Below are 27,272 nucleotides of genomic sequence, written 5' to 3'. Positions count from 1 at the left end.
CTTGCAGAATAAAAGTTTTGCTATAAATACTGTAATTGTAAATGTGGGGGGCATTTTGAAAATGTTAATTTCCGTTAACTAACCTGTGTATTGAGCCCTGCTGCACCTTTTTTGCCATAGTAAGAGGACCCCAGCCACCCTAAAAGTCAATTAAAAAAAATAAATCAAAAGCGTCATTATTGTCATTCATTATTGTTCCAGTGATGCATAATTGGCCAGGTTTGGTCTTTAAAGCTAATTGTACCTCAGAACATACCCCAATATTCGCTCCAAATATGTGTGCCTGGCCACCAGCCAGTTTATTGTTATTTATAATTACACACAAGCAATTACTAGTACTGTTGGTGTTTTGTTACTGTTGGTGGCACATTGATTAAACATCCACATTGCAGGCTAGAAAAAGTAAGTGAGCCCTTGACTGTAAAGCCTTTGCGATGCTTCTGTAGCCTTTTCCTGCTTCTTGTTTCTCTATACCATGTCTTCTGAAAGTTGCTTTCAGAGTGGCGTAGTTCAGACTAAACAGTCTTTCTTTAGAGGAACCGAATTGTCAGTAACTCTACTTTGTATGTGTGTCTGTTTACTTTACTGACTTCATCGCATTTATGACTGCATCATGATTTTCTTTGTGAATTTATATAAATATTAGATGGGAATAAGCAATTTTATGACCCAAAAAATGTGAGCCATATGCCATAAGTGGTGTGTTCTAGCTTGCCAAAAATGTTCTTTTAGTCAGCAAAGCATGACTATTGGGTAAAAACAAATAAACAGTCTGTTCCCTGAGGGGAAAATAAGCTTTGGATAATGAAACAATTGCTCATTGGCTGATTTTGCAGCAAGTAAGTCAGAATTGCAATCATTAATAAAGAAAAATATCGTCTCTTCGGCTCCCTCTTTGCCTGTCTGAGCTGTAAGGCCTCAGTGAGTAAAAGATCTCCTGGTGAGAGAGCCTGCAGGTGCACGACTCAGAAAACTAAAGCAGTTCCCCCATGAGGCCCACGGTGGTTGCAGGTCGCTGTCTCTCACTCCAGCGCTGTAGCATGCCTGATTTCTTTCTCACCAAGCCTGGGCTTGTGCCTGTCAGCGCTACAGCTCAGTCACAAACACCCTCTTCCCGCCCAGAGCATGGAGCTCTGACTGTAAGCACGCTTTACCATGGAGGACACTAGTGATTCAGCCTGTAATTACACATGGCTGTATCAACTCCTTTAAGCCCCTCTTTGCCTTCCCATTAGTCCTCCTGCTTAATCCCGTATCTGTGTTGTTAATGTGTAATTGGAATAAACCTCCCCTCTTAGCCCACACTTGGGTCAGCATAATCTTCGGTGGCTATATTTAGCACGCAGGCTCCTCGCCGTCCTCCTCCGGGTCCCTTTAGCCGTTTTGTGGCCTTTTGCGTCAGCAATTAAACATTTTGCGCAGGCTGCTGTGTGACATCCAGGGCTGAACGGAGACGGGAATTCAAAGAGGAGAGGTGGCAGGGAAAAATTGAAAAGTGATGCAAGACTAGGGTGTTAAGGGGGAAGGAATGTGAGATGCTCCACTCCACCTTCTTTCCTTCATTTTAGTCATAATTCTCCGAAATGTAAAATGAGATCATTTTGTTCCCCTTTCCAGATGTTTGCAGCGTCAGCTTGGGTTGCCTTCAAACGACGTACATTACACTCTCAAACGTCTGGCAGCTTCGTCAGATCGTTGTACTTTTCCCCCTACACAACCTGTTGTCTTGTAAGCGGGAATCTTTCAGTGGTTGAGGATTGTACGCTACACGACTGATCAGAGACACGGGGTCACAAATTACAAGGGTCGATTCTCGGTCTGCGTTCTTGGCTGTACTTGCGTTCCTGTGGACTCGTTCAGTCCAAGTACTGCTCCATTCAGAAGTTCACATTTAGCCCAAGTACAGTCCGAACACCCAGGCTTGGCGGTACTATGTATTGAGAGTCCACCAGATCTTTAACCAGGAATCCACGATGCTTCAAAGCCATGTTGATTTGCAGTGAAAACACAGAAGAAAGTCTTGTAGCCATGCTTGTTGATTACTCCACCCTCAGCTTTCTCCTCACCTCATGTCTTGCGCTCTCATTGGCTGTCGCTGGCTAGTCGCTACACTTATTTCCAGGCACAACACTGTTCACATATATTATTATACCTGCTCGACTCTGTGAGCTCTCTGATCGAGTCCTTCAGCAGTTCACACATAGTGGCTGGACCTGTGCGATACTGCGTACCTCCAGACTGAGGCTTTTGTCGCCCATCTCCAAAAGCACTCAGCGATAGAGATGCACCGATCCGATATTAGGATCGAATATCGGTCCCGATATTAACAAAATTAGCTGGATCGGGTGTCGGATAATTAGGCCGATCCATGAAACCGATCCTTTCACTTTAATTTGTTGGCGTGAGACTGCACTAAATGTTTACATGTTTGCAATTTTTGGTTGCTTCTTGTATGTTTGACCAAGTTACTTATTTATTCTCAGGTTCAGCTGCTAGATTTTATTTTGAATTATTGTTTACACTAAATATTAAAAAATAAGATTGATTACTGTTTGTTTGACAAAGTGAAGCTACTTATTTTCAGATACATTTTATATATTTTAATATATTTTAAGAAGTTTGACTCCTTTTTTTTATTTTAAATTTGAATGCTCTGTCCCGCACAATAGTTTATTTTAGAGACAAATAAATAGCAGTTTAGTACATTTATAACTGTGTTAATTTGTTATTTTATATTACATAATGTTTTTATTTTTTAAGTTAGTAAAGGAATGTTTAGGTCAATCCTGATCTCTTAAGTCTCTCCCACAAGGTGAGGTATACGGTTAATTAATTCAACAGTGGTATCGGATCAATATCAGGTATCGACCGATTTGCAAAGTTTATGTATCTGTATCAGTATCGGAACTAAAAAAGCTGGTTTGGTGCATCCCTAGTCAGCGACTCGAAGTTTAAGGGGAAGTCGTGTAGTGTGAACTGGCATTGGGTTAATCTCAGTTCTAGTAGTATTAATCCCTTGAATCCTTGATCCAGTATTGATCTTAAAACGTGATGATTTGTAACTCTTATAAATTATCGTTAAACTCTTTAAAACATTTAAACTCCATATGCACACTTGATTCATTTGTTTGAATTCTGTGTTAATGCAGTAAGTTATCTAAAGCCATTTAAAGCCCCTACACTGCTTGACAATCGTAGTCCGTTAATAACGACCTCAGTCGCTCAGTGGAAACGTTAATAATTACAATAATAATTTATTCAGTGTTAATTGTAAAGTGTACCTTGTATAAGCCCTTTCCGGGGTAATCGTGCTTCGTGTTCACTCTGATTTTAATAATGAATAAAATTCTTAATGATAATTACTCATGATTCATAATTTGTATGTCTTCAAGGCTGGTGTGTGTTTTGTCACTATTTCATAAAAGACGCTCAAGGCCACTTCATGGCTGGCTAATACATGAGTTAGAGTTCATAAAATCAGTTCAATATTAGACACATGGCTTTTTACATACAATATTTAATGACTTTCTGATATTGTGAGGCTCCTAGAAGAGCTTACTGTGCTTCAGGTCACAACGTGGAGTGTAGTAGCAAAGCTAGGTGGAATTTTGTTGCTATACTTTTGAAACCCAGACATCAATTAACATAATGTTGGTTTCTAGTGCACACAGCGACACACAGAAAAAAATGTTCAAGCAATTCAAGTTAATGAAGACGCTACAAGGGTTTTGACCGTTTTTGGTAGAAACTAGAAGCTGCTCAGTTTAAGGCTCATTGTGTTTATTCTCCAAGTGCAGTTCATCACCATTTGATTCAGCCCCTCCCAGTCTGCTGAGTAAAGAGGGTTAGAATGCGAATGAGTGGTGAATACACAAGTATCCCAACACTTTCTGCCTCAGGGGTTCCAGTTCACCTCATTTAAAGGGGAGCACCATATAGCTGATGGCTTCAGCTTGATGAATGAAGAAAGACTGCAACTTTCCTGAACTTGTTTTAACTTCACTCATCTTCAAAGAAAGAAACTTTTAACTAATTTGTTTCTCTCTCTCTCTCTCTCTCTCCCCCACGATTTAACGCAAAGGCCAATGAGAACAGTTTGCAGAGTGCCCAACTAAAGGGTTTCCCCCTCTTCTTGCACTCCAATCTGGGCCTGAGAGACTGCAGTGTCAACCCCAAGTCCCCCCTGCTGCTCATCACTAAAGCCCGCGAGGTGGAGCGCGGGCCTCTCCCCGGGGACGACTGGACCGTCTTCCAGTCCAACCACTCCACCTACGAACCTGTGCTTCTGGCCCGAGGACGGGCGGCCGAAGCTGGGGGTCCACCTGGGCCTCTGCATGCGGCGGTGGTCCAGGACCTGGGTCTTCACGATGGCATTCAGAGAGTGCTCTTTGGGAACAATCTGAACTTCTGGCTACACAAGCTGGTGCTGGTAGATGCGGTGAGCTTCCTGACGGGCAAGCGGCTGTCCTTAGCACTGGAGCGCTACATTCTGGTGGACATTGATGACATCTTTGTGGGCAAGGAGGGCACAAGGATGAAAGTGTCTGACGTAAAGGTGAGTAGCAGAAGAATGAATGCGGTGGTTGAAATATGATATTTGCATCTTTTGCGTCTCACGCCAACATCAGAGATCGCAGTTAAGGTTTCTTTCTTATGGCTCTTCCATAAAGATTGTTTGTACAAGCAAAGATGCACAGTAGAACAGCGCCCCACCCTCTTGACTCAGCTGGACATCACTTGGGGGATTAGCTTTTTTAAGACTGGTTTCACAAACCAGCTAACGCACAGTTTAAAAGGGCTCTTGGTCAGAGACGCAAGAGTTCACCAAAGTCGGAATCCATGCAAAGGTTAACATGTGAAAATTCTTCGCCCGGAAGTCGTGTTTGTGAAATTAGCCTGTTGCGATGATTCTTCTTAAAAATGCATGGAATTTCTTGCACACAAATTTGCAGACAGAAAACGCAGTGTGACCTTGTTTGGGCATTAAATACTTTTATTTGCAGATATTTATACAGTAGCTTAGAGAAGCCCACATTTAAGAGTTCGCACAAGGCTTGAGGAGTCTGAGAATCTGAGCTGACTTGCTAGTTACGATTAACGACACGTCTCAGGCCTGATCTGCTAATCAATATCTGAGACCTTGGCAAAATAAGAATCTAAGCCTTAGGGTGTTAAAACTTTGGCACAGGCCGCATTAATGATTTATATATATTTTATTTTTTATGTTATGAAAAAAGAAAATATAAATATATAAAGACTAAAGAGTCATTTGGCCAAGGGTGCGAGAGTGCATTTACAGTGCAAATAGTGATTATCTTCTAAAGGTCAGCTGATAGTCTGTTAACTATCATATGTGCCTAAAATAAAAAAGAAGAATTGCTCATCAGATGGAAAGCCTTCATTTTTTAATCATTTAAACAAAAAAAAAAATATTTGTCGGGATATTCACGTGCCTCTGAAACATGCAGATATTTGAATATCAAGAATCTTAAATATAGATCCAAAATGCCCATCCATATGGCTCACTATGTTTGTCTGTCGTGTCCGTATGTTGGGTGCTGAAAGGTAGCTAATGAGTGTTTGTAGGTGTTACAGTATGTTGTGAACAGTGGCATGTGTAAGCGTATGTGAGGATGGCACGAGTTGGAGCTGGAGATCTGTGATGGCACATACGATCTCAAAGAGAAGTGAGCGTAGGCTATACTTCAGAGCTATGTCGTATTTCCGTGAGAGTGATGAATAATAAAGCAGTGAATTCTGTGACTTATACGCACAACTCCACAACCAGGAACACACATGATGAGAAGAGTTACTGTTACGGTTCAAAAAGGGTCTTCGAAGGGAATGTGGGAAGCTGTTTATATATATCAAGTCCATGCTGTGTTTTACCTGCTGTTGGGTTGTGCTCCGCTCTCCTCTGCTTCTGCTAATGTAGCTAAAAGCTCTTCATTTTATGTCTTTAGTCTCTGGCAGGCACGTGCCGCCATAAAATATCACGGCCGTGGTTTTATTGAGCAAATTATTTAAACAGTCAAAGTTATTGATGGGAAAAGTCTGTGAACCTGTGCATATTTTATGTAGCGGATTGTCCTTTATTGCCAACAGCCTTTACCAAATGCTTTCTGTAGCTGCTTTATTGGCAACTACTTTTTCCCCCTCATAGAGGTTCACATGCATTAATCCATTTACCATTTCTTCAGTAAAGAAAAGGCACTGTAAATGGTGCGTGGGTGTGTGTTTAGTAAGTCTTTATGAATCATTATGACATCTAACAAGGATCTTGGGTGTTATCCTTATAACAAAGTTGGACCGCAGGTCTAGGATTAAAAAAAAAAAAGAATACGTTGACCGTTCTTATAGATCTCCAACTGTGATATGATTTATTAAAAAAAAAAAAAAGTAAAATAAAGGGGAAATACTGGTCCAGAAACAGGGCTGCTTTGTGAAAGTCTAAGCTAGGGTTGACTATTACCTTTAAGGCTTATGCAGAGTGCTGTGTTTTGTTTGTTGGTTTGTTGGTTTGTTTTTTACCCAGGATTGATTTCTGCGTTTGCTCCTTCAATTTGTGTGCGGATTACTTTTACAGCATTAAACACATCTCTTTCAGTCCTGCCTTCTTGACACCACAACTGGTCCATGTGTACTTGCATCTACATGCAGCCATTGGTCAAATTCCCTTCCAGGGAGAGAACGGGAGCAAGAGACAAAGGCAGCACATGGCGATCGACCACAGCCTGAAAATATTTAAACACAAATAGAAATAAACACAAATCAGTTCTAGAAAAAAAACGTTTTAATCTCTGTGGAACCAGGATATTCTGAAAGACTGAAACGTAGAAACTGACCTTTTCTATATATGTAATAATTTTTTTTGTATTTTTATTATTTAGCAATTTTTATATTTAGTTTTATTTTCTTATATTGGTATGGGAATAAAAAATGTTCGGTGTGTATCATAAAAGCTAAGCTTTTTTTTATGTATTGTACCTATAAGACACCATGTTAAAATGAAAGGAGATTTGGTCATGTAGGCTATTAAGATGTGTGAATGTATTTATATATATATATATATATATGTGTGTGTGTGTGTGTGTGTGTGTGTGTGTGTGTGTGTGTGTGTGTCTTCTTTTTCTAAAAACCGAAGTATGGTCACCCTACCTGACCGCAGCCCGTTCTGGCCGAGCTTTTTCTGCCGTTCCAGCGCTCAGTACAACTGCCGTAAATTAAGAACAGCTACAACTATCACATGAGCTAATTGGGACCTTCCCTTCAGAATTCCCCAGGACATTTCGGAAACGGTCAAGAAACTTCGTCAGTAACTTATCGACAGCTGCTGTGTCAAGTTAGCATTAGAAGTTAGAAGAGGAAGTACAGTATAGTGCATTTTCAACATGAAGACAGAATCCCATATGGGCAAGTTATTTGCTGGGTAGTCGTTTGCCAAAGCAGTTACGGAGGCGGGATTATAGCATCCTGGCCGGAACAGAGTCCAGTGCAGCAAACGCTGGCCCGGCCATGTGCGTTTTTTCAGCAAGGCGAAGAGGCGGTGTGAAAACGAAGAGGAAAGGGGGGGAAAAAAAGGAAAAAATGAAAAACTGGAGCCCCTGCCAGCAGCTCAGTACAGTAGTGTGAAAACCGAATGACATCACAGAGCTGTAGCCCCAAGAAATGGAGATGTCCTTGATGGCGTGCCCACTCTCCTCCTTTCGCATGCGTTTGTGTGTCTTGTTTTCCTCTCCCTCTCTCTCGTCTTATCTTCTCTTTCCTAAACTCTCTCCTCGTTTTTTGGGGGGGTGTTTTTTTATTTAAATTCTCAATTTTTCTCTCACGTTTTCTCTCTCGCACTCGCTCTTTCTCCATGTGTCGCTTTCTCGTCTGGCTTCTGGTGTTCTGGCTCTGATCCCAGTGCAGACAGAAATGGAGAAAGATACACAGGGGGGAAATGATAAAAATGTACAGAGAGAAATATGTATGGTGCGGGAAAGAGAGGAGCGCGGGGAGAAAAGAAGTGGGCTGGAGACGAAGGGAAAGCAGGGGGCTTTTCTCTTCGCTCTTCTGCTTAAAAAGAAACTCAGAAGTAACACCCAAGCTCAGCCGGCGTCACCATCGATCAGCTTCTGCCCCGAATGGCAGCCCCTTTGTCGCCGCTTTTCAGACCAGACAGCTTTTTCAACCCTTCTGCTTCTGCTACTCTGTCTTCTTCTTCTCCAAAACACTTTCTTTCTTTCTCTCTCCCTCTCTCTCTCTCTCGCTCTCTCCTTCCCTTCCTCTCTCTCAGTGCCCCCCATCCTCCAATAATTTTTTTTCATGACTCTTTGTTCAAAGGCCGTCCAAAAAACTAGCTGCAGGCATGAATATTTCAAACCTGCACGGCTTTTGGAGTTTTTGTTTTTTTTGTGTTTTTCTTCCATTCGCCCCCGTTCAATCCTGCTCTCGGCTTAGCAGCGGCCCGACGCGAGCGAGCGTTTGGGAAAGGGAAAAAGGGAAAAGGGAGCAAACATAATCAAAGCCTTCCTGTCTGTCTGTGGACCTCCTCTGCGTTAAATATGAATCTGCTTTTTTGTGTGTGGATTGAGTTGCACTAGTGGGGGAGGCAGTCAGGGGGATAAAAAAAAAAAAGAACAAAATAAACCCAGTAAACAAATCGGACGTGAGACATATGTGAGCCTAAGTCCCCCCCCACACACCCTCCCCAGCACAAGATGCTAGACTACAGCTGTGCATTAGTCATGTGTAGATGATTCGGTGTGAGTGTGAGTTTGTTTGTGTGCGTGTGTGTGCGTGTGTGCTTGTCCTCAGGGTACTGAAAGGGGCCAAAATGTGTATGTGTGTGTGCTTACTTGTAAAGACTTTTCTCATTTATCATTAAGGCCCTACTGGAGACACAGAATGAGCTACGAACTCATGTACCCAACTTCACCTTCAACCTCGGCTTCTCTGGAAAGTTCTTCCACGCTGGTAAGGAAAATACACCTGCACTATTAACACACCACACTCTTCAAAAAATAAAGAGGCCGGGAAGCTTCAGTGAAGCGATGCTGTAGGAGAACTATGTCGGGTTCATGGCTTAAATGTATGATTCTAACTGGTAGAGAACACACACACACACACACACACACACACACACACATTCGTTTCATTTACAGAAATGCTTCTGAACCTTTCAGCCACTTTATGTTTTGAGGGTGTATCATTACATATGAGAAAGTGGTGGTTGGTAATGCTGCTTGTCTGTTATACACGGTGAATGTAGTGTGTGTGTTTCTCTTCTTCCTGCTCTTCAGGCACTGATGAGGAGGATCTGGGTGATGACCTGCTCCTCTCCTACAGTAAAGAGTTTTGGTGGTTCCCTCACATGTGGAGCCACATGCAGCCTCACCTCTTCCACAACCACTCGGTGCTGGCCGAACAGATGCTGCTTAACCGCAAGTTTGCTGAGGTGAGTCCACAAATTTGGAGGTGAAGAGAAGTTGTTGGTACAGGCTATGCATTGGTGATGCTTGGGAAGAAGTGTAAGCTTTACATATAGACCACTGGGTTGTAGCTGGTCCTCAAGGTTAGTGTGTGTGGGGTGGGTGACAACAAGGTTGAAGCTGGTCTTCAAGGCTAAGGACCACTTGGTTGAGGCTAAAGTCAGCAGGATTGGTGACTATGGCGTTGTCGCTATTCTGCCGGGTTGATTACCGCTGGGTTGGAGCTGAAGTCTGCAGGGTTGTTGACCAATACTCTAATGCTTGTTCCTTGTTTCTCTCCCTCTCCCAGGAGCATGGCATCCCCACCAACATGGGTTACGCTGTGGCTCCTCACCACTCTGGTGTCTACCCCATCCACATGCAGCTGTACGAGGCTTGGAAAAAGGTATGGGGGATCAAGGTGACCAGCACAGAAGAATACCCCCACCTCAAACCTGCACGCTTCCGCAGAGGCTTCATCCATAGTGGCATTAGCGTAAGTATACACACACACACACACACACACACACACACACAAATTTTGTACAAAATGTTGTTCTGTATAGTGTCTTATAGTATGTAAGTGTGTACATCTCTTTACTGTATCTATTAAATATCCAATATATGTCATAACTTGACTGCATGTGTCTAAATAAGTCAGTACAAGTCAAGTGGGTTTTATTGTCATCTCAACTACATACAGAGTACACAGTGAAACGAAACAACGTTCCTCCAGGACCATGGTGCGACATAGACACAGTGCATACAGAACACAAGTGCAACACAGTACAAGTGCAGACAGACAACACAAGTACAGACACAGTACAGACAAAGAATAATAAATAATTAGGGGTAGTGTGCAAATTATGTAGTGTGCAATAAATATTGAGTCCAGTGAGGTAGTATAGTTATTAGTGTGTGTGTGTGTGTGTGTGTGATAGGGTGGTAAATTTAAGGGAACCACGCAGTTAAAAATGCAGCACAAAATGAAAAACAGTAGCCCTGATCTAAACTAATTATGCAGCTCTAGCTTTGAAGATCCTCACAGGTCAAAGTGCTGCAGCGGCTCAGCGTTAAACTCTTATCTGGCTCGGACAGAGCTATATACAAACCCCTGGCTATTCCATTTGCTGTTTGATGTCGGAATCCCGGGAGGAGGTTACGGGCAAACCGTTTATGAAGGCACTAAATTCTCATTTTTTGGTTTGTTTTACCATCTTTGCCTTGCTCCTGGGCACAACATCGCCGCATATACTATACTATACTATACTATAACAGAAGCCTAGTTATAACAAACAAGTCATAACAAAGTGTTGTGAGTGTATGTGAAAGTGTGTGTGTGTTTGCTTGCTTGCTTGCTGGCAAGCCTGGGCAGTTAAAAAAAAAAAAAGCATCCAGGGATTAAAGATGACTGAACTAAATGGATACCTCTGAGTAGAGGCCTGAAAAGAGAGAGCGAGAGAGAGGGGGAGAGGGAGCGAGAGGGACGTAACACCGACCTGAACCTTTTGCAAACAAAGTGTAGTTTTCTCCCTGGAACATTTTCCGAAAGGTTATCCCAACTAATCTGCAATTCAAAATGCCAAGCGGCTAGCTGTCCATTATGACACTGAACAATTAGCATAGCAGCCGAGAGCTGCCCTGATTTCTCTGCCCGCCGTCACTCCTTGACCTCTCTCATTGTTACTGCCTAGGTGGGGATCTAGTATGGAAGTCTTTCCTCAGAATGGAGAGGAGTTCGGAAGTGCTGAGACCGGCATGTTGCGGCTATGCTATATGTAGCTGTTGCTGTTTGTTTATTTATTTGTTTATTTTCTTTTTTTATTATTATTTTGATTGATCTGTCTGGCAGTTGAGTGTGCCCTTGTCACAGTGATGTTAATTCCGACCTTAACATGACTGTGAGAAATATTCACAGGGAACTGGGCCGGCTTGTCTCAGAGGTGCAAACATTGATATTTTTTCCCGCTCTCTACACCCCCCACCCCGCCTTCCTCTGGCTCCCACTTCTCTCTCTATTTTGCCATAATCAGCATTCTTCTGCTCTCGATTGGGGAGTTTTACCCCGCACAGCATTGTGTTCAGAAAGGGGAAGAAAAGCAAGGAGCTGGAAAGAGGGAATTAAGTGGGAAAAGTACTGTTAACTGTTCAGTGTTAAATAAACCCTTGCTCAAATGTTTAGGCAGTATAATCAGCCTCCATGCACTCGAGTCTAACACTAAGCCTGACTCGCGCTCTCTCTCCCTTTCTCTCATGTGTGCTCTCTATACGTTATCTCCGGCGGAGCGTTTTTGGTTCCCTTTATTGTGCTTAAGCAACATATTTCAGGGCTGAGATCACTCAGTTTCCACTGGGTTTCCAGCTCAGCCCAGAGCAGCACTTAAACGCTATTGCATATTGTGGCTAACCAAATACGTTTTTCCACCCTAATTTGTCATGGTGGATATAGGACACAGAAGCTTCTTTTGTCCTGCTGTACAGCTGTGTTTTGGTTGAGTTTATGCGTTAAAGTTGGGATGTGTTTGCTCATGTTTTGTGGACTTTTTTTTCTTTTTTCTTTTTTCCATCCTGATTTAAATTTGGGTCATTTATTGTGCCTCTTTTCTTTTCCACAGGTGTTGCCCAGACAGACCTGTGGCCTCTTTACCCACACCATCTTCTACAACGAGTACCCTGGAAGTCCGAAAGAGCTGGACAAACTCATCAATGGAGGAGAGCTCTTCCTCACTGTGCTCCTCAACCCTGTAAGTCCCATTCTTAACATGATGGTGTCCAAAAACCACATTCACACAGTGTTCATCTTACCCCCGATACAGTCAATCAGCAGGAATATTGGATGTCTGAAGTTTGCGTCTTTTCGCAGTGATGTAGTAAAGGCATGTTGGTGGATCTTGTCATTAAGTTATCTTCTTGACTACACTCTAAGCAAATAGTGCTGTATAGAAGCCCTTTAAAATGTTCTACAAAGAATCCTCTACAAGAGGTAAGAGAAAACCAGTAGAAAGCTATTGCAGTATTTAAGTATATCTAGTTCATTTAAGGTACATGAACATTAAAATAAACATAATTAAGTGTCTTGTGACTCTGAGCTTGGAGTAGCTATATGGCCTTCAGTTTGCCAACTAGCAAGCTGGAACAGTAAAGTAAACTTATGAAAATGTGCCGGCAAATCAAATGCTGTTAAAGTAGTTTTGGCTGAGAAACCGGTTCGCTTTTTTATTCTTTAGCCTGAAATAAGGGAAATTTGCCAAAATCGCAGAGATTTCTGAGCATGTCCTGTAGCGAAAGTCAACACTTATCTTCAGTCCATCCTTCGCCCCTTTCAGCGCTCATATTACCAACTTCACTTCAGCTAATAAAGTAATGGAATGGCCCTTAGGATGGCGTCTGGAATTGCCCTGGGGGCATATGAAAAGTTTAAAGGCTGGTTCCGAACTACTGCAGATGCGGACAAATGACGTGGCCAACAGGTGGGCACGTACCACTCGAAAATTGAAACGGTGCGGCCAGTCTGCACGGTGACGCAAACACCCTTCGACCGTTTATTGGCTAAATTCACGCTGCTGCCTTTCAGGACATATATGCCACCTGGACGTCTGTTTTTTTTAATAATATCAAGAAACAATGTGTTCCGGGTCATTAAAAAAAATACTATTATGACGTAATGTGATCTCTGGAGAAAATCTCATCCAGTTATCTGTGCACATGAACACGCTGGGGTTTCCTCTGTTCCTCGTTTGGATTGTGCGGGAAAGAGCAGCTTCCAGCTTTGTGTTTAAACAACTCTGGTGTTGAAGTATGTGGTTGCCAGGGTCAGTGGTGCAAGAGGTATGAGTATTAAGCAATGCGGAGGATCAGTCACTCCTGCTTGCATGCCGTGCAGCGTCCGAACTAGGTATGAACCAGCCTTGGGTGGACAAGGGCATGTTAAGACCGATACTGAAGTCCTGTACTATATGACATGACATTCTCAGCAAACTGCAATACCTTTGTCCAGTTAAATAGATGCATCACAGTGTTAGAATTGACAAATGCATCTGTGTGAGACTGATCTCTCATCTGCTTCTCAGATCTCTCATGTAATTATTTAGACATGCAGATTACACAGTGCTAATTAGTGGGATATTGTTTTTCCGCCACCAATATCCCACTAAGTCCTCAGACTGTCTTCTGGGGTGACTAGTCCATCCTATTTGACCTTGTCTCTTGTCTCTGACCTCAGATCAGCATCTTCATGACCCACCTCTCCAACTACGGCAACGACCGCCTAGGCCTCTACACATTCAAGAACCTGGTGAAGTTCGTCCAGACATGGACCAACCTGAAGCTGCAGACGCTGCCACCTGTGCAGCTGGCCCAGAAATACTTCCAGATCTTTCCGGAGGAGAGGGATCCCATCTGGCAGGTGAGAGAAGGATGGCCCTCTTGATGGAGTTGGAAATGTGTTTTAGGAGGGGTTTGGGCTAGGAAGCAGTGCTGCTTTATTATGTAGTGCTCACTGGAGGCTTTCCTGATGACAGTCTCCATGACATGCGTATTCACTCTGACGAACAGCGAGTGAAAATGGCTTTCCGTGTCGTTTGCCAGCAAACCCGAGAATGCTATTTCTGAAATTGTATCTTCCGCACTGCCTCACACTGCCAGCAGAATTATTGAAACCATAGTCATATCTCTTTCTGCCTTTCACTGTCTCTCTCCCGCTCTCGCGTACACGCTCACAAGCTCTCACTCCTTCTCTCTTTCACTGTCTCCTACTCCCTTATTTCTCCTGTTCTCTTCCTCTCTAACTCTCTTGTTCCCGTTCACCCTGGGAAACAGACAGAGACAGTGACTTAGAGCCCTAAATCCCTCTTTGATCCTGCTTGTTTCCTGTCAAGGTTGAGGTCCCATCTTTTCAGTCTGTTCTCCAGTGTTCCGGAGATCGCGCTGGCTCTGAATAATCTCCTTTCCTCTACACTTGCTTTCCCAAGAAGTCCACAAAACATATTTTTTTTGTGTGTAGACTCAAAACTTTTTTTTAAAAAAAGGGCCTTATTATTTGAACTTGCCAGCAGTGTGAAAAAGTCCATATAACAGTACAACAGTTCCAAAATTGGATTGATTGGCTGCACAGAATACACAGGTATACACACACAGGTCACTTCTGTTTTCATGCATATTAATTCAGGTTCTTGAAAAGCATTGTGCTGTTCAAGGAATTCTCTTTAAGCATTGTGTTGCTTGGCAACCCCTCGCTGTTGAGGAACATTTCTTGGCAAAAGAATTGTTTATTGCAGTTTTTTGGTAGTGATTTTGCAGTACGGGACAAGAGGTCAGAGTTCAGAGATTGCCCTTTCATTAATTTAATATCCAGTCAAAACAGCCTTAAGTGATTCCTTTTTTTCAGCTTTAGGGAGAAAAACAAAGCACAGGAGCCTCAACGGTAAAACGCAGTATCAAAACCTTCAGTATTTCCACCTGTTGAACAGTTTCCGTTCTTTTCAGGAGACTCACTTTACATTTGTCTTAGAAATTCTACACCTCCAAAGGTCTTAGAAAGGGGAGCTCTGCTTTCCACCATCCAAGTAATCCCAACGCATTCAAAGATGTTGAGGTCTAGACTCTGGGGTGATTAACACTTGGAGTGTTCTGATCCGATCCAGTGGATTGGGATCTGTAGGCTGTTCCAGGCATTTTTTTAATGGATTGGCTATCACCTTTTAAACATTCAGTTCCGATTTTGAGTTTTGTTGTACTAGAGCATCCTCTAGGCGCCATTGACAGACCGAGTGTATCTCAGCTGTCGGAGAGATTACACATTAGTGACCTTTTTTTTGTTGTTGTTGAGTAAAATTAAAAAAAGAGCTTAGCTTATCTCAAAGCCATGTTGTAAATGTGATTGGTTAGTTAGTACTGAGTGGTTAATCTCTCAGAAGAGGAGAAGGATTTAAACTCTTTACTCTTCCAGAAAATATTTGTCTATCTTCTGCCATTTTTATCCACACTGCCCAAAAACCACCCAGTTTAGATGTAGTTTAGATGATGAAATATTCTCCATTATATCTATTTGGGGAGCTATAACGGTACTCTAAACCTGTCTTTACTCTTGAACTCTGCATGGTTAGAAATGCTTGTGGAAACACTCCGTTCTACCAGCGGGAGAACCACACTCCTCCTAGCTCACTTTACTAGTGTTACTTAACATCTTGCCCATGTTGTGAGGCTGTATTATTTAGAGAAGCACAAAGGTCGGATCAGTGATCTGTTTCAGTCGACACTCAGCGTGAAGGTACTCCGATTCGACCAAAGGAGGAGAAAACTCCTGTTTTCTATTCACGGTTAGTCCAGCATTGCTAACCATACTGGTTAATCCCCTCATTACAGCACACAGATGTTGAGTATGAACGAGGCCTATGCATTGGCCATGTTGCTGGTCTTCCCATGCAGCATTAGCAGTAGATTACATTACTCCCCATTAATCTGCACACCTCCGTCCAGATGTGCCCACTTTAGCTGCGAAGAGTGCAGGTCAAGCCTGCAGATCATTAGAGATTACAGCTCCTGTCTGTCTGTGATGAATGAGAGTCTTGAAACGGCTGCCTCTGAGCTCCTAACTCCCAAGGCCTTGCTGTTGCTGGCTGGATCTTATTTATGTAGTTTTTATTTCCCTGATTGTTAGTCTAGTAAGGCTGTATTCTCTGAGCTGATGTTCAAGCCTCTGTTTGTATAGGCTGACTTGCTAGGATGCTGTTTGACATGTCTGAAGATGTGAGATGCACTATTCTGTTTGTTTTTGAGTTTCCCCACCCGCAATGGAACGTCAGTGCACAGCCTAAAGGCGGAGGGGAGAAAAAAGGGGCATCTGTTAAACTGTTAACAGCAATAACTCTGGAGGCCAACTCTGTGGTTTATTGAACTTTAATGATAGGCTCTCCGCCGCCAGATATGCACTCCACACCATTTAAACAACCGCCTCTTTCGATTGTAAACGTGCCTGCGTGAGCGCGAGTAATTCACTGTATTGGCTCGTGCCTGAGTCAGTTGTGGTTTTTCGCAAAGAGGTTTTGTCTCCAGGCTGCCGTCTTCGTGGTGCCTGGGCTGCCATATAAACCCCCTGCTTCCCTGTCTCTTCTCCAACAGGACCCCTGCGAGGACAAAAGACACAAAGACATTTGGTCGAAAGAGAAGACCTGCGACCGCTTCCCCAAGCTGCTCATCATAGGCCCACAAAAGACCGGTGAGTCTGGCCCTCCATCCAGTCCAGCATGCACTAGCGCCCTCTGGTGGCTCCTCTGACCCCCACGACTCTCAGCCACAGCACCAGAACAATGCTCCAACTGTTTCGATTCCTCGTAGCCAAGACCAGCACAGTATTCCAGCGGATTCCACTAGCTCTGCACCTGCGAGTCAGTCGATAAGACCTCTGACTGGTCCAGAGCAGCTGGGAGACTTCGAGCATTGCTGTGTGATTGGAGGGCTGCACATGTGGCAGTGACTAGGCTGTTCGCGGCATGTCAGCCGGCAGTTTCATTTCATTTACTGGATCAGTGCAGAAGCAGGCAGCCAGGCAGTCAGTCAGTCTCAAGGCCTTTTTTACTGCAACTTTCACTGCTCCCCAGTAAATGGGAATTCCAGGTTTACTGCGTCGACTAATTAAACTTCTAAAAGATGTCTTAAGGGAGCAATAGCCCACTCTCTGAGTGAGTAGTAAAATGGCTGTGTTAATCTTTTCAATAAAAGCCAGATTAGGGGGATGGGCCTAGAAAGGAGTTGATTTTCTTTGCGTGCCCCCCCCCTTCTTTAACACTTTGTAATTACCACAGCTTTTGAGCTAGGCTATTAGCAAAGACATAACTGACATAATAACTGAAACACATATATATATATTTTTTCTTCCCCCTTCATGTTTTTGTAGTACACCATCGCCCAGCATTATATATGCGGCACCTTCCCACATGGCTGTTTAGCACTGCATATCTGTCCTGCATACGTTTGAAAGTGAACCATGAACTTTTTTTTTTATCTGACTTTGTTCCAGGAACGACTGCGCTCTATCTGTTCCTAGGCATGCATCCTGACCTGACCAGTAATTATCCCAGCAAGGAGACCTTTGAGGAGATCCAGTTCTTCAACGGTCGTAATTACCACAAGGGCATTGACTGGTGTGTTTCTAGCATCTCTCACGCTCTCGTGCTCTCACTCCCTTTTATATTACCACAGAAAGCCTCCCTCATTTTCAGCATTCTTGCCTGTGCTCTTGAAGGCAGGCAGCACGCCTGAGTTGCGTTCAATAGTGCCTGTAAACCGCTACGGATTACATAGATAGTGCAACTCTGGCACGCTTTGGACTCCGACACATTAAACACAGAGAAAGCTAATGCTCCTTTGGAAAGAAGCAATAACGTGCCGTTTCTAAACACGCGGCCTTCTTGCCACAGCTCCCCTTTAGTCAGAAAAAAAGCTGTAGCTAACAAAAAGCAGGTGTGTAAGACCACAGATCAGCTTGTCGGAGTGGGATAACGGCAAAGGTAGCTGGAACATCGTGTGTAGCAGAAATGGAAATGTTTGTTATACAAGGCATAGTGTTGTTTACAGTGTTAAAAAGCCCCCTTGTGGTGAGACACGAAGCACTGAAACGCTGTGGCAGGCCCTTCACAGGTGTTCGGGCACCTACCCAGGCAAGCTGCCATTCTGCCTAATGACCTCTAGCCATCATGAGGCTGTGTAATAGCTGCTCAACACTCTTAGCACACTTCCTGTAGGGTGTGAAAATGAGTTTTTGGTAGGGGTGAAAGGGGAAAAGCAACACCTCCTGTGCAGTGTTCACCTAGTTACGCTTAAGTGCTGTTGACAGGAAAACTCCTTCAGGTGAAAATGCATGTTCATATTTCATTACAATGTTTTTTTTTTTTTGTTCTGTTATTTTTTTCTTTCAGGTATATGGAGTATTTTCCCCTGCCTTCCAACACTAGCTCCGATTTCTACTTTGAGAAAAGTGCTAACTACTTTGACTCAGAGGTGGCAGCCCGGCGAGCAGCAGCACTTCTTCCCAAAGCAAAGATCATCACCATCCTCATCAACCCAGCCGACAGGGCCTACTCCTGGTACCAGGTCAGTGTGTAGAAAAAAAGAAAAGTGGACCCTACTTTAAAGCTCAGTCCACATAGTTTTGGTAGGGTTGAGGTCAGGTTTTTTTAGGAGGGCCATTCCACAAGCTTGGTGTTCGCCTGCTTAATTCAATCCACTCTTACCTTTCGTGTGTGTTCAAGTTTCGGTCGAAAAGCTCCAGAGCATGATGCTGCCACCACCATGCTTTTACACCTCCAAACAACTCAATCTCTGTTTCATCTGACCATAACATTTTCCTCCAGAAAGCTTTTTTTTTTCTTTGTCCATGTGGTCAGCTGCCAACTTTGGTTGAGCTTGAAGGTTCCTGCAGAGGCTTCTATCTTGGGACGGCAGCCTCCCAGTCCATGGAGATGTAAAATTCCACTTGACTGTAGACGGTGATACTGGTGTTCCAGCAGCTTCCAGTTCATGGCAGCCCTGTGTTATGGTGTTTCTTGGGTTGTCCTTTACCATCCAGACCCATTTCCTCTCAGCTGAGCATGATAGGTTGGGTCTTCTTCCAGACATTGATGGATGCTGTCAAACAAACCCTTATTTCATGTGGGCACAGATAAGCTACCAGCTGTGGTCAATGGTGATCACTAACAAAGTTAAGAGGTCTTGTCCTTGCCAAGTTGAGAGATTTTGGAACTTTTAGCACCACTACATAATAATGCAAATGGTCGTATGAATATTTTTGACCCTGTGTGTGTAGTTTTGACCAAATATTGCCATGATTTTCGTGACCATGATGTGTTTTATGTAATCCTTGCTGATCTGTTACTAATATGTGGTGTTCCAGCACCAGAGGGCCCATGACGACCCCGTAGCTCAGAAGTACACCTTCCATGACGTCATAACAGCTGGCCGTGACACCCCCATCAAGCTGAAGGTGCTTCAGAGTCGATGTCTGGTGCCTGGCCTGTACGCCACCCACCTACAGCGATGGCTTAACCACTACCATCCCAGCCAGGTGAGGATGTGAACTGAGGTGTGTGTGTGTGTGTGTGTGTGTGTGTGTGTGTGTGTGTGTGTGTGTGCGTGCGCGCGACCTGCCATGCTCATTCTTCTGTCTTTGTCCAGATCCTGGTTCTGGACGGTCAGATGCTGCGCACAGAGCCCGCCGCAGTCATGGATAAGATCCAGAAGTTTCTTGGTCTCACAAACGTGCTCAACTACCACAAGATCCTTGCGTGAGTCTCTCGACTTGTCTGTCTGACAACTTCTTCCCAAACTCATCAGGTTTCCTTCACTTTCCCGTATCTCTTTGATGATTCATAATTAAAAGTGACTTTAGGGCAGTAATTACTGCGTTATTTATTATTGAGCACCTGAGGTGGTAAGTGTTCAGGTTTTCAAACAGCTTTGATGTGTTTCACCATAGTCTGCAGTCTGGTCCTGATGGGTTCCTGTTCTTTTGTTTGACAGGATCATGAGAGTACTTGCTAATTCTTTCACGAACATCTCTTTTGGTTTTTACTTTATTTCTATCTCTATCTCTCCGCTCTGTCTCTCTCCGTGTCTCTCTCTCTCTATCTTTCTCTCTGTCTGTCTGTCTGTCTGTCTGTGCTTACTCTCCTCTGTCTCTCTCTCTGTCTCTCTCTTTCTCTGCTTACTCTCCTTTGTCTCTCTCTCTGCTCTGTCTCTCTCTACCTCTCTCTGCGCTGTCTCTCTCTGCTCTGTCTCTATCTCTCTCTGCTCGGTCTCTCTATCTCTCTCTGCTCTGTCTCTCTATCTCTCTCTGCTCTGTCTCTCTCTACCTCTCTCTGCGCTGTCTCTCTCTACCTCTCTCTGCGCTGTCTCTCTCTACCTCTCTCTGCGCTGTCTCTCTCTGCTCTGTCTCTCTATCTCTCTCTGCTCGGTCTCTCTCTATCTCTCTTTCTCTCCGTGTCTCTCTGCTCTGTCTCACTGCTATGTCTCTCTCTGTGTCTCTCTCTTCTCTGTCTCTCTGTGTCTCTATCTCTCTCTCTATCTCTCTCTTTGCTCTCTCTCTCTATCTCTCTCTCTCTCTGCTCTGTCTCTCTCTCTCTCTGTCTTTTTCTGTCTCTCTCTCTCTGATCTGTCTCTCTCTCTGCTCTGTCTCTCTCTGCTCTGTCTCTCTCTGCTCTGTCTCTCTCTGCTCTGTCTCTATCTCTGCTCTGTCTCTCTCTCTATCTCTCTCTCTGTTTTGTCTCTCTCTCTCTCTATCTCTCTCTCTGCTTTGTCTCTCTGCTTTGTCTGTCTCTCTGCTCTCTCTCTCTCTCTGTCTCTCTCTATCTCTCTCTCTCTCTCTGCTCTGTCTCTCTTGTTTTTCCATGCCTGACTACATAATCACTACACCCAGCTCATAAGCAGCAACATCTGTTGGCCACATCCCCCAGTGGACAATGGGCACGGTTTTTGTCCCGTGCCTGTTTCCCCAAACAGACCTAGCTGCACGCCATCTGTCTGCCATACTCTGCTTTTATTAGGCTGATGTGGAAGCTTCTTCATCTAATTTCTACTGACCTGCCTCCATTTTGTTGCTCCCCCAACACCCCTCAACACCCCCCCCCCCCCCCCCTCCCTGTACTGCAGGTTTGATCCCAAGAAGGGCTTTTGGTGCCAGCTGCTGGATGGCGGGAAAACTAAATGTTTGGGCAAAAGCAAAGGGAGGAGATATCCTGACATGGATGTGGATGTGAGTGTTGAGCAGTCTCGTTGGTTATAGTTTTGCACGGTTATTCAAGGTTTTATTGTCCTTAAAAAAAAAAAAGAAAAAAGGAAAAAAAAAAAGAACCGTAGCCTGGATTCATGGGTTTCAGAAGTCTGTTTGACCTCCGTTTTTGTATTGTACACTTTGGTCCCGGCCGCTTCTGAGCGTGCCGACAGGGCTGCGCCTACCACCTCCTCCGGACAAAGCTTTAGCAACTGCCAGGTGGGACTGCTGTCCTCCATGTCCTTTACAGAGTCTGACACAGAGCGGCACTGTGGTGTGCTGAGGTCCTTGACATTACCTTAAGGCTTCTTGGCAGACACATCAAAGTTAATGAGGGGTGGAAGGACAGCCTGATGTGTCCTGGCTGTGCAGCAGCACTGTGAGTGGCAGCGCTCCTCCGAGCCAAAGCTGCAGACTGTCTAGCTCGGTCCAGACACACACACACACACTCTCTCACATTCACACACCACTGGCTACTGGCAGCTGGCTTCTCCTGGCTGTGGCTTAATACCTTCTTTTGAAATGAAGCCATCAAGAACATGTGCTGAAATGATCTGAAAAATCATGGCCCTTTGATCATTTCTGATCGCTGGATATCAGCAGTTCATCAAATGTGTTTATCCAATGAGCCTTTAGAGCATCTTTTGCATTTGGATAATAATGACCTACATTTAACGAGCCAACTTTCTGTAATGGTTGACAACGAAACAGCATCATCAGTGCTATCATACATCTCAATCTTCCTAAACCCAATTTGTTTTCTCTTCCCCGGACAGTCGCGCAGCTTCCTGAGAGAGCATTACCGCGAGCACAACATCGAGCTGTCCAAGCTGCTGTACAAGATGGGCCAGCCGCTGCCCAGCTGGCTGCGAGAGGAGCTGCTCCACAGCAGGTAGCCTGAGAAAAGCGCAGGGTGCAACACAAAGGATAGACTCGCACACCTCCCTGCGCTCCAGAGGGCACTCTACCTCTCCAACCCTGCCCCTTCCCTATACGGAATCTCAGCTACTGTACCTGGATAAGTCAGGGCAGCCCACAAAGGCTCTCCAGCGTTGGGAGGGAGGGAGCGGGGGGATGGGGTCTGGGCTCCAGGAGGAAAAGAAATGGAGAGGAAAAGGCGGAGTGCCACAAGGGTGACCTCTGGGTCCCCTTGCGTTTCGTTCTTTGGAAGAGCAAGAGTGCCCAGGAATGTTTTGTCGGTACACGCACACACAGTGGGAGCTTCTAAAGACTTTTTTTTTTTTTTTTTTTTTAAGTTTGTTTTTTTAAGAGTTTTTCCTCTTCCCGATTGTATGTGTGTGTGCGTAAGAGTTCAGCTCTACGTCGTGAGTCACAGACACCTTCACACACGAAGACGAGAAGAGGTGTGAGAGATTTTATAAATGGAGATATAGAATTGTGCAAGTCTGGACAGCTAAGAGGCCAATAAAGTATGAACAAGTGCCGGGGTGGAACCTTCAGCTCAGTTTTATTTTTTTGGGTCAAATGCTTAGACATTATTTCATTTAAATTTCATGTTGTGTTGCAAAACTGGGGGCCATTGTAGCCCAGTCATTTCTGTATGTTGTTTTTATGGAGCCCATGCATTACACCTTCCCACTAGTATGAAATGTGACATGGAGATGAATTCTGTTAGGAGATATTTATGGCTTTTAGTTGCAAATTGTGGTACTTTAACAATAAACAAAATAAGCTACATCCAGAATAAATGTGAGTGTAAATATGGACATGTAGAGCACCTGGGTATCCTGATATGTGCAGTAATTGCCTTAATGCAACATTATTAAACCTGTTCGTTTTAATTTGTCAATGGTATCCATGACCAGAGGTGTTTTGATATGCCTTGAGGGGTGATCTCTTCTCAAGTCCAAAGATGATCATCGACATCTTTAGCATTTTATTGCAGGTCTCAGTGAGGATTTACAGGTCCCAGTGGAGGCAGTGTTTTACAGTACGAGTATTACTGGACAGTCGATGCTGTAACTCCCCTTTTCAGTATAAATTAAGTTTTCTTTTTTACCCTTTTTAAGAATGTTTGTATATTACTTGACCCCTTTCTCATTTTTTAATGCCACAAATGATTGTCCCAGCATATCATATGTCACTTCACATGTCTGTGAACGGCTCGGGTTGGTCGTTGGGATGCGTCAAAGAATGTATTGCTTCCTTTGGGAGAGACACTGGCATTGTGAGGGTTGTCTTATTGAAAATGTTTTTTTTTGTTTTTGTTTTGTTTTTTTAATTTACCGAATATGGACTGCTAATACAGCATGTAAATTACACCCATGAATGTAAGCATGGATATTTTATTAAAGATATGATGATGCCGTTTTAGTGGCAGTCGAAGTAGACAGTGGAAACATACAAGCTCCTGTTCGTCATGTTGAAGTTGGGTAGCCGTTTTTTGCTGCTGTATTTACAGTAATGAAAAACTTCAGTCATTTTGTTTGTTTGTTTGTTAGTTTCCTTCACGGTTCTTCTTTGGTTTGGGTCTTTTTTTTTTCTCCACTTTCTTCAGTTAGCGTTTTACATTTGTATGGACTTCATTCTCTCTCACTGCCATGCTCAGCTCAATCACTGTAGAGCTTGCCGTGTCTCTGACCTACACTATATGGACAAAAGTACTGGGACACCTACAGGAGCTTTCATGACTTCCCATTTTAAATCTATAGGCATTAATATGGACTTTGCCCCTGTTTGCAGCTCTAACAGCAGGTTTAGAACTCAGCAGAGCTTTTCTGCACTATGCTCTGAGCTCAGCTCTCAGCCCTGATCCGCTCTGTAACTTCACGTGGTCTGACACTTCTTGGCTGAGTCGCTGTGGTCCCTAAAGGCTTACACTTGTCAGTAATACCACTCACAGTTGACAGTGGAAGATCTGTAAGGGAAGCGGTTTCATAAACTGACTTGTTGTAACAGTGTCATCCTGTTACAGAACCACGCTGGAATTCGGGGAGCTCCCAATACTTTTGTTCATATGGTGCATTTTTTAAGCCGCCTGTATCCTAGTGCCCCTTTAAGCTGTATTGCACTACATTGCCCAACTTGGCAAGCAAACGGAAAGTCTGAGGGATGTGGAATGATTGGATGTTTGCATGTTTGTGCATATAAAAAATCTTCTGAAGCAGCACAGACCTCATCCTATCATATCCGTTTGTTGCTACACCATTGATGTGTTGTGATCAGTGCAGGTTGTGGTGGCAAAGTACCTTCTGGTGGTTTGGTAAAGGGGAGCCAGATAGGGTAAAGTGGATTTGTAAGATGGGTTTGTAATTGAATGAGTCGAAGATCAGATCGTTCAAATCAATACACTTGCCAGGGAGGAGGGGCGCTGATCCTAGCAGGCTCAGCTGCTTGATACAGTAGTGTTCCGTTATTCCAATGAAGGTTCAGGAAGATGGAAAGACGTGCTGATTTCACAGCATTGGCAATATTTTCCACTTGGAGTCGTCAGTCATTAATTTAGAGACACCAGTATTTTTCAGTGTTTTTTTTTTTCTTTCTGTGTTGCTATCTGTACCTGTACAAACTAGCTCGTTCTTTATCTCAAAGCACAATAGTTTTCTTTCTTTATTTTCTTTATTCTTTATTTTATATCCTTCATTGTTTTTGAACAAGGACTGTAGGATATGGTTACATACCTCCTGTTTTGCATCTTTACATTTTATTATTATTATTTTTTTTAAAGGATCCACAGAAGATTGTGCTCCTCTTTTAGTGGAGTCCAGTTGGCCCTGGTGGAAGCGCATGTCTGCGGTACTGACCCATGCACCTTATATGCACTGTCTGGTTCTCATTTTACATCAGGGTCCTTTTGGTTCCGGTCCTGTAGGGCCGGCATGCAGCACAGTTTGGCAGTTAACCTGCTCAAGCCCACCTAATTCAGCTCATCTGTAAACTGTCAGATGTATAGTAGGTTTGTGTGAGCAGAGAAATCCCCAAACCAAGATGCACACCCGCCTTCCTGAACCTGAACAGAGGGAACCCTGGTTTACACTCGCCAAAATAAAGTCTCCTAAATGGTTCTGGGCTTTGGGACTCTTCACGTTCTGTTGAAGCTGTTTAAACTTCACACAGATAAGAATCGTCCTTATTTTTGAGGGTGTAGATAACGGTGATACAGACAAACACCTTCGTGCTGCTCGCAGATCCGTCATATCATTACCACTTTGATTTTGGTCATAATTTAGTATTTCTAACGGCACCCGAACTGACCACCGTAATAACAATGCAATATAAGCTTTCCTGCGGAAAGGGGAAGTCTTGCACCAAGCACAAATGAGGTTATTTAAGTTTTCTTTGTGGACAAGATGTTTGTCGTGGGCCTGAAGAATAGAAATGGAGAGAGAGAGCTGGAGAAAGAAGAGACTATGGACAGTTTGCAGTTCTCTTCTTTCTTTTTTTTTTTGGTTTCCATAATTCTGACCACACACCGACACAAACACGGTGGTCCCCCATGAATCTCACACTGCCAATCTTGTGCTTTCTGTATCATAATGTAGGTTATGAATAGATAGTGATCTAAATGAAATAACTGTAAGGAAAATAATCATCTGGACTGTACAATCAAACCTATCGTTGTTAATATTTTTTATTGTTGGTAGCCAATATTTTTGTGATTAATTTGCAAATAAAGAAACCACTGTCTTTTTAGTTCCTTGTGTTTGTTTGATTTGCATGTACACTGATCAGCCATAGCATTAACATCATCTGCCTTATACTGATCAGGCTTGTGCCGCCACAACAGGTCTGACAGTTGAGGCCCCCTGAACAACGCCATGTGTGTCCTCTGGTATCTGGTACCAAGACGTTAGCAGCAGATCCTTTTCTTACTCTTGTAGGTTGTGAGGTAGGGCTCAATATACTGCATCAATGAGCCTGAAGTACCCGTGACCCAGTCGCTGGTTCACCGGATGTCTTTTCTTGGACCGCTTTTGACCTCAGCATATCGGGACAATCATACCTGACCTGTCTGAAGTTTTGGAGATGTTCAGACCCAGTCGTCTAGCCGTCACAATTTGGCCCTTGTCTAAGTGTCTCGGAGCCAGTGAAACAACTGCAGCTCCCATGCTTTAATACTATCTACCAATCAGAACAAAGGAAGTTAACCAGGAAGGAGTCAACCAACAAGTCATCTGAACTACACAGCTGTAAGCTTGTAATTGAATCAACACATTTTTTTAAACTGGCAATCACACAGATTTACAGTCTTCATAGAAAAACACTGCCAGTAAGAAGGGACACTCGGGAGAAGCTGCACATGAGGCCGAGGTCACCAATGCAGTCGTCTAGCCACACAATTTGGCTCTTGTTGAAGTGGCTCAGATTCTTGTTAGCCCATTTTCCTGCTTTTAACACATCACCTTTAAAAACTGACTGTTCACTTGCTTCATATACCACCCCATGACAGCTGCTACTGTAGATGAAGGTAATCAGGTTTTCACCTTACCGGTGAGTGCTGCTAATGTTGTGGCTGGTCGATGCATCTGTAAAGGTATCCAGACACCCCTTTTAGTTAGTGGATTCGGCCACCTAATGCTGAAACAGGCAGTCAAGTGTTGGGGAAAACTGAGCTGTTGCAACTTCACTGTCCAACAAGGTGCTTGGTGAAAGATGAAGACCAGGACTAGTATATACCGTCAAAGCAAAACAAAATATCAATAGAGGTCAATGTCATTTTGAAGTCATTTTGGAGCATTTCTATTGGTCCGTCCATCACAAACATTTGACATAATATGAAGAACAAAAGAAAAGGTAAGGGATCTCCCAACCGGTTGGCCAGTGAGGTTTCCTTACTTTGCACTCATCATCTGCATCATGTTCTGCTATTTGACAAAAAACTGTCAGAACAGACACACTATATACCCTAAGTGGCCAAAAGTATGTGGACACCCCCTCATAATTATTAATTGATGTGTTTATATATGCACTCTTCATGCACAGACATTTGCAGTTTGGAAAATGTCCGCCACAGTCAACTGTAAGCACTGTTCTTGTGCTTAAGCTCATTTTCAATGACTGCAGAACCCATGCCTTAGTACTATCTACCAATCAGA

At 43.7% G+C, this 27,272-nt stretch overlaps 1 protein-coding gene across 1 annotated transcript in view; it reads left to right on the top strand.

The window, feature by feature from the left end:
• Positions 1-25,869, top strand: part of ndst1b (N-deacetylase/N-sulfotransferase (heparan glucosaminyl) 1b) — a 97,229-nt gene extending 71,360 nt beyond the window's left edge. Inside the window, exons 4-16 of the mRNA XM_072661876.1 lie at positions 4,082-4,555; positions 8,871-8,958; positions 9,285-9,439; positions 9,763-9,948; positions 12,068-12,196; positions 13,675-13,857; positions 16,572-16,668; positions 17,470-17,593; positions 18,368-18,542; positions 19,342-19,512; positions 19,623-19,732; positions 21,096-21,198; positions 21,993-25,869. Of these exons, the coding sequence (XP_072517977.1) occupies positions 4,082-4,555; positions 8,871-8,958; positions 9,285-9,439; positions 9,763-9,948; positions 12,068-12,196; positions 13,675-13,857; positions 16,572-16,668; positions 17,470-17,593; positions 18,368-18,542; positions 19,342-19,512; positions 19,623-19,732; positions 21,096-21,198; positions 21,993-22,112 (2,115 nt within the window). The 3' untranslated portion in view covers positions 22,113-25,869. The remainder of the gene's footprint in view (positions 1-4,081; positions 4,556-8,870; positions 8,959-9,284; positions 9,440-9,762; positions 9,949-12,067; positions 12,197-13,674; positions 13,858-16,571; positions 16,669-17,469; positions 17,594-18,367; positions 18,543-19,341; positions 19,513-19,622; positions 19,733-21,095; positions 21,199-21,992) is intronic.
• The last annotated feature ends 1,403 nt before the right edge of the window (positions 25,870-27,272 follow it).

Source organism: Salminus brasiliensis, chromosome 18, assembly GCF_030463535.1.
Source record: "Salminus brasiliensis chromosome 18, fSalBra1.hap2, whole genome shotgun sequence".
NCBI lineage: Eukaryota > Metazoa > Chordata > Actinopteri > Characiformes > Bryconidae > Salminus > Salminus brasiliensis.
Note: the sequence above shows the minus strand (reverse complement) of the source record. Positions and strands in the feature narration are given on the sequence as shown.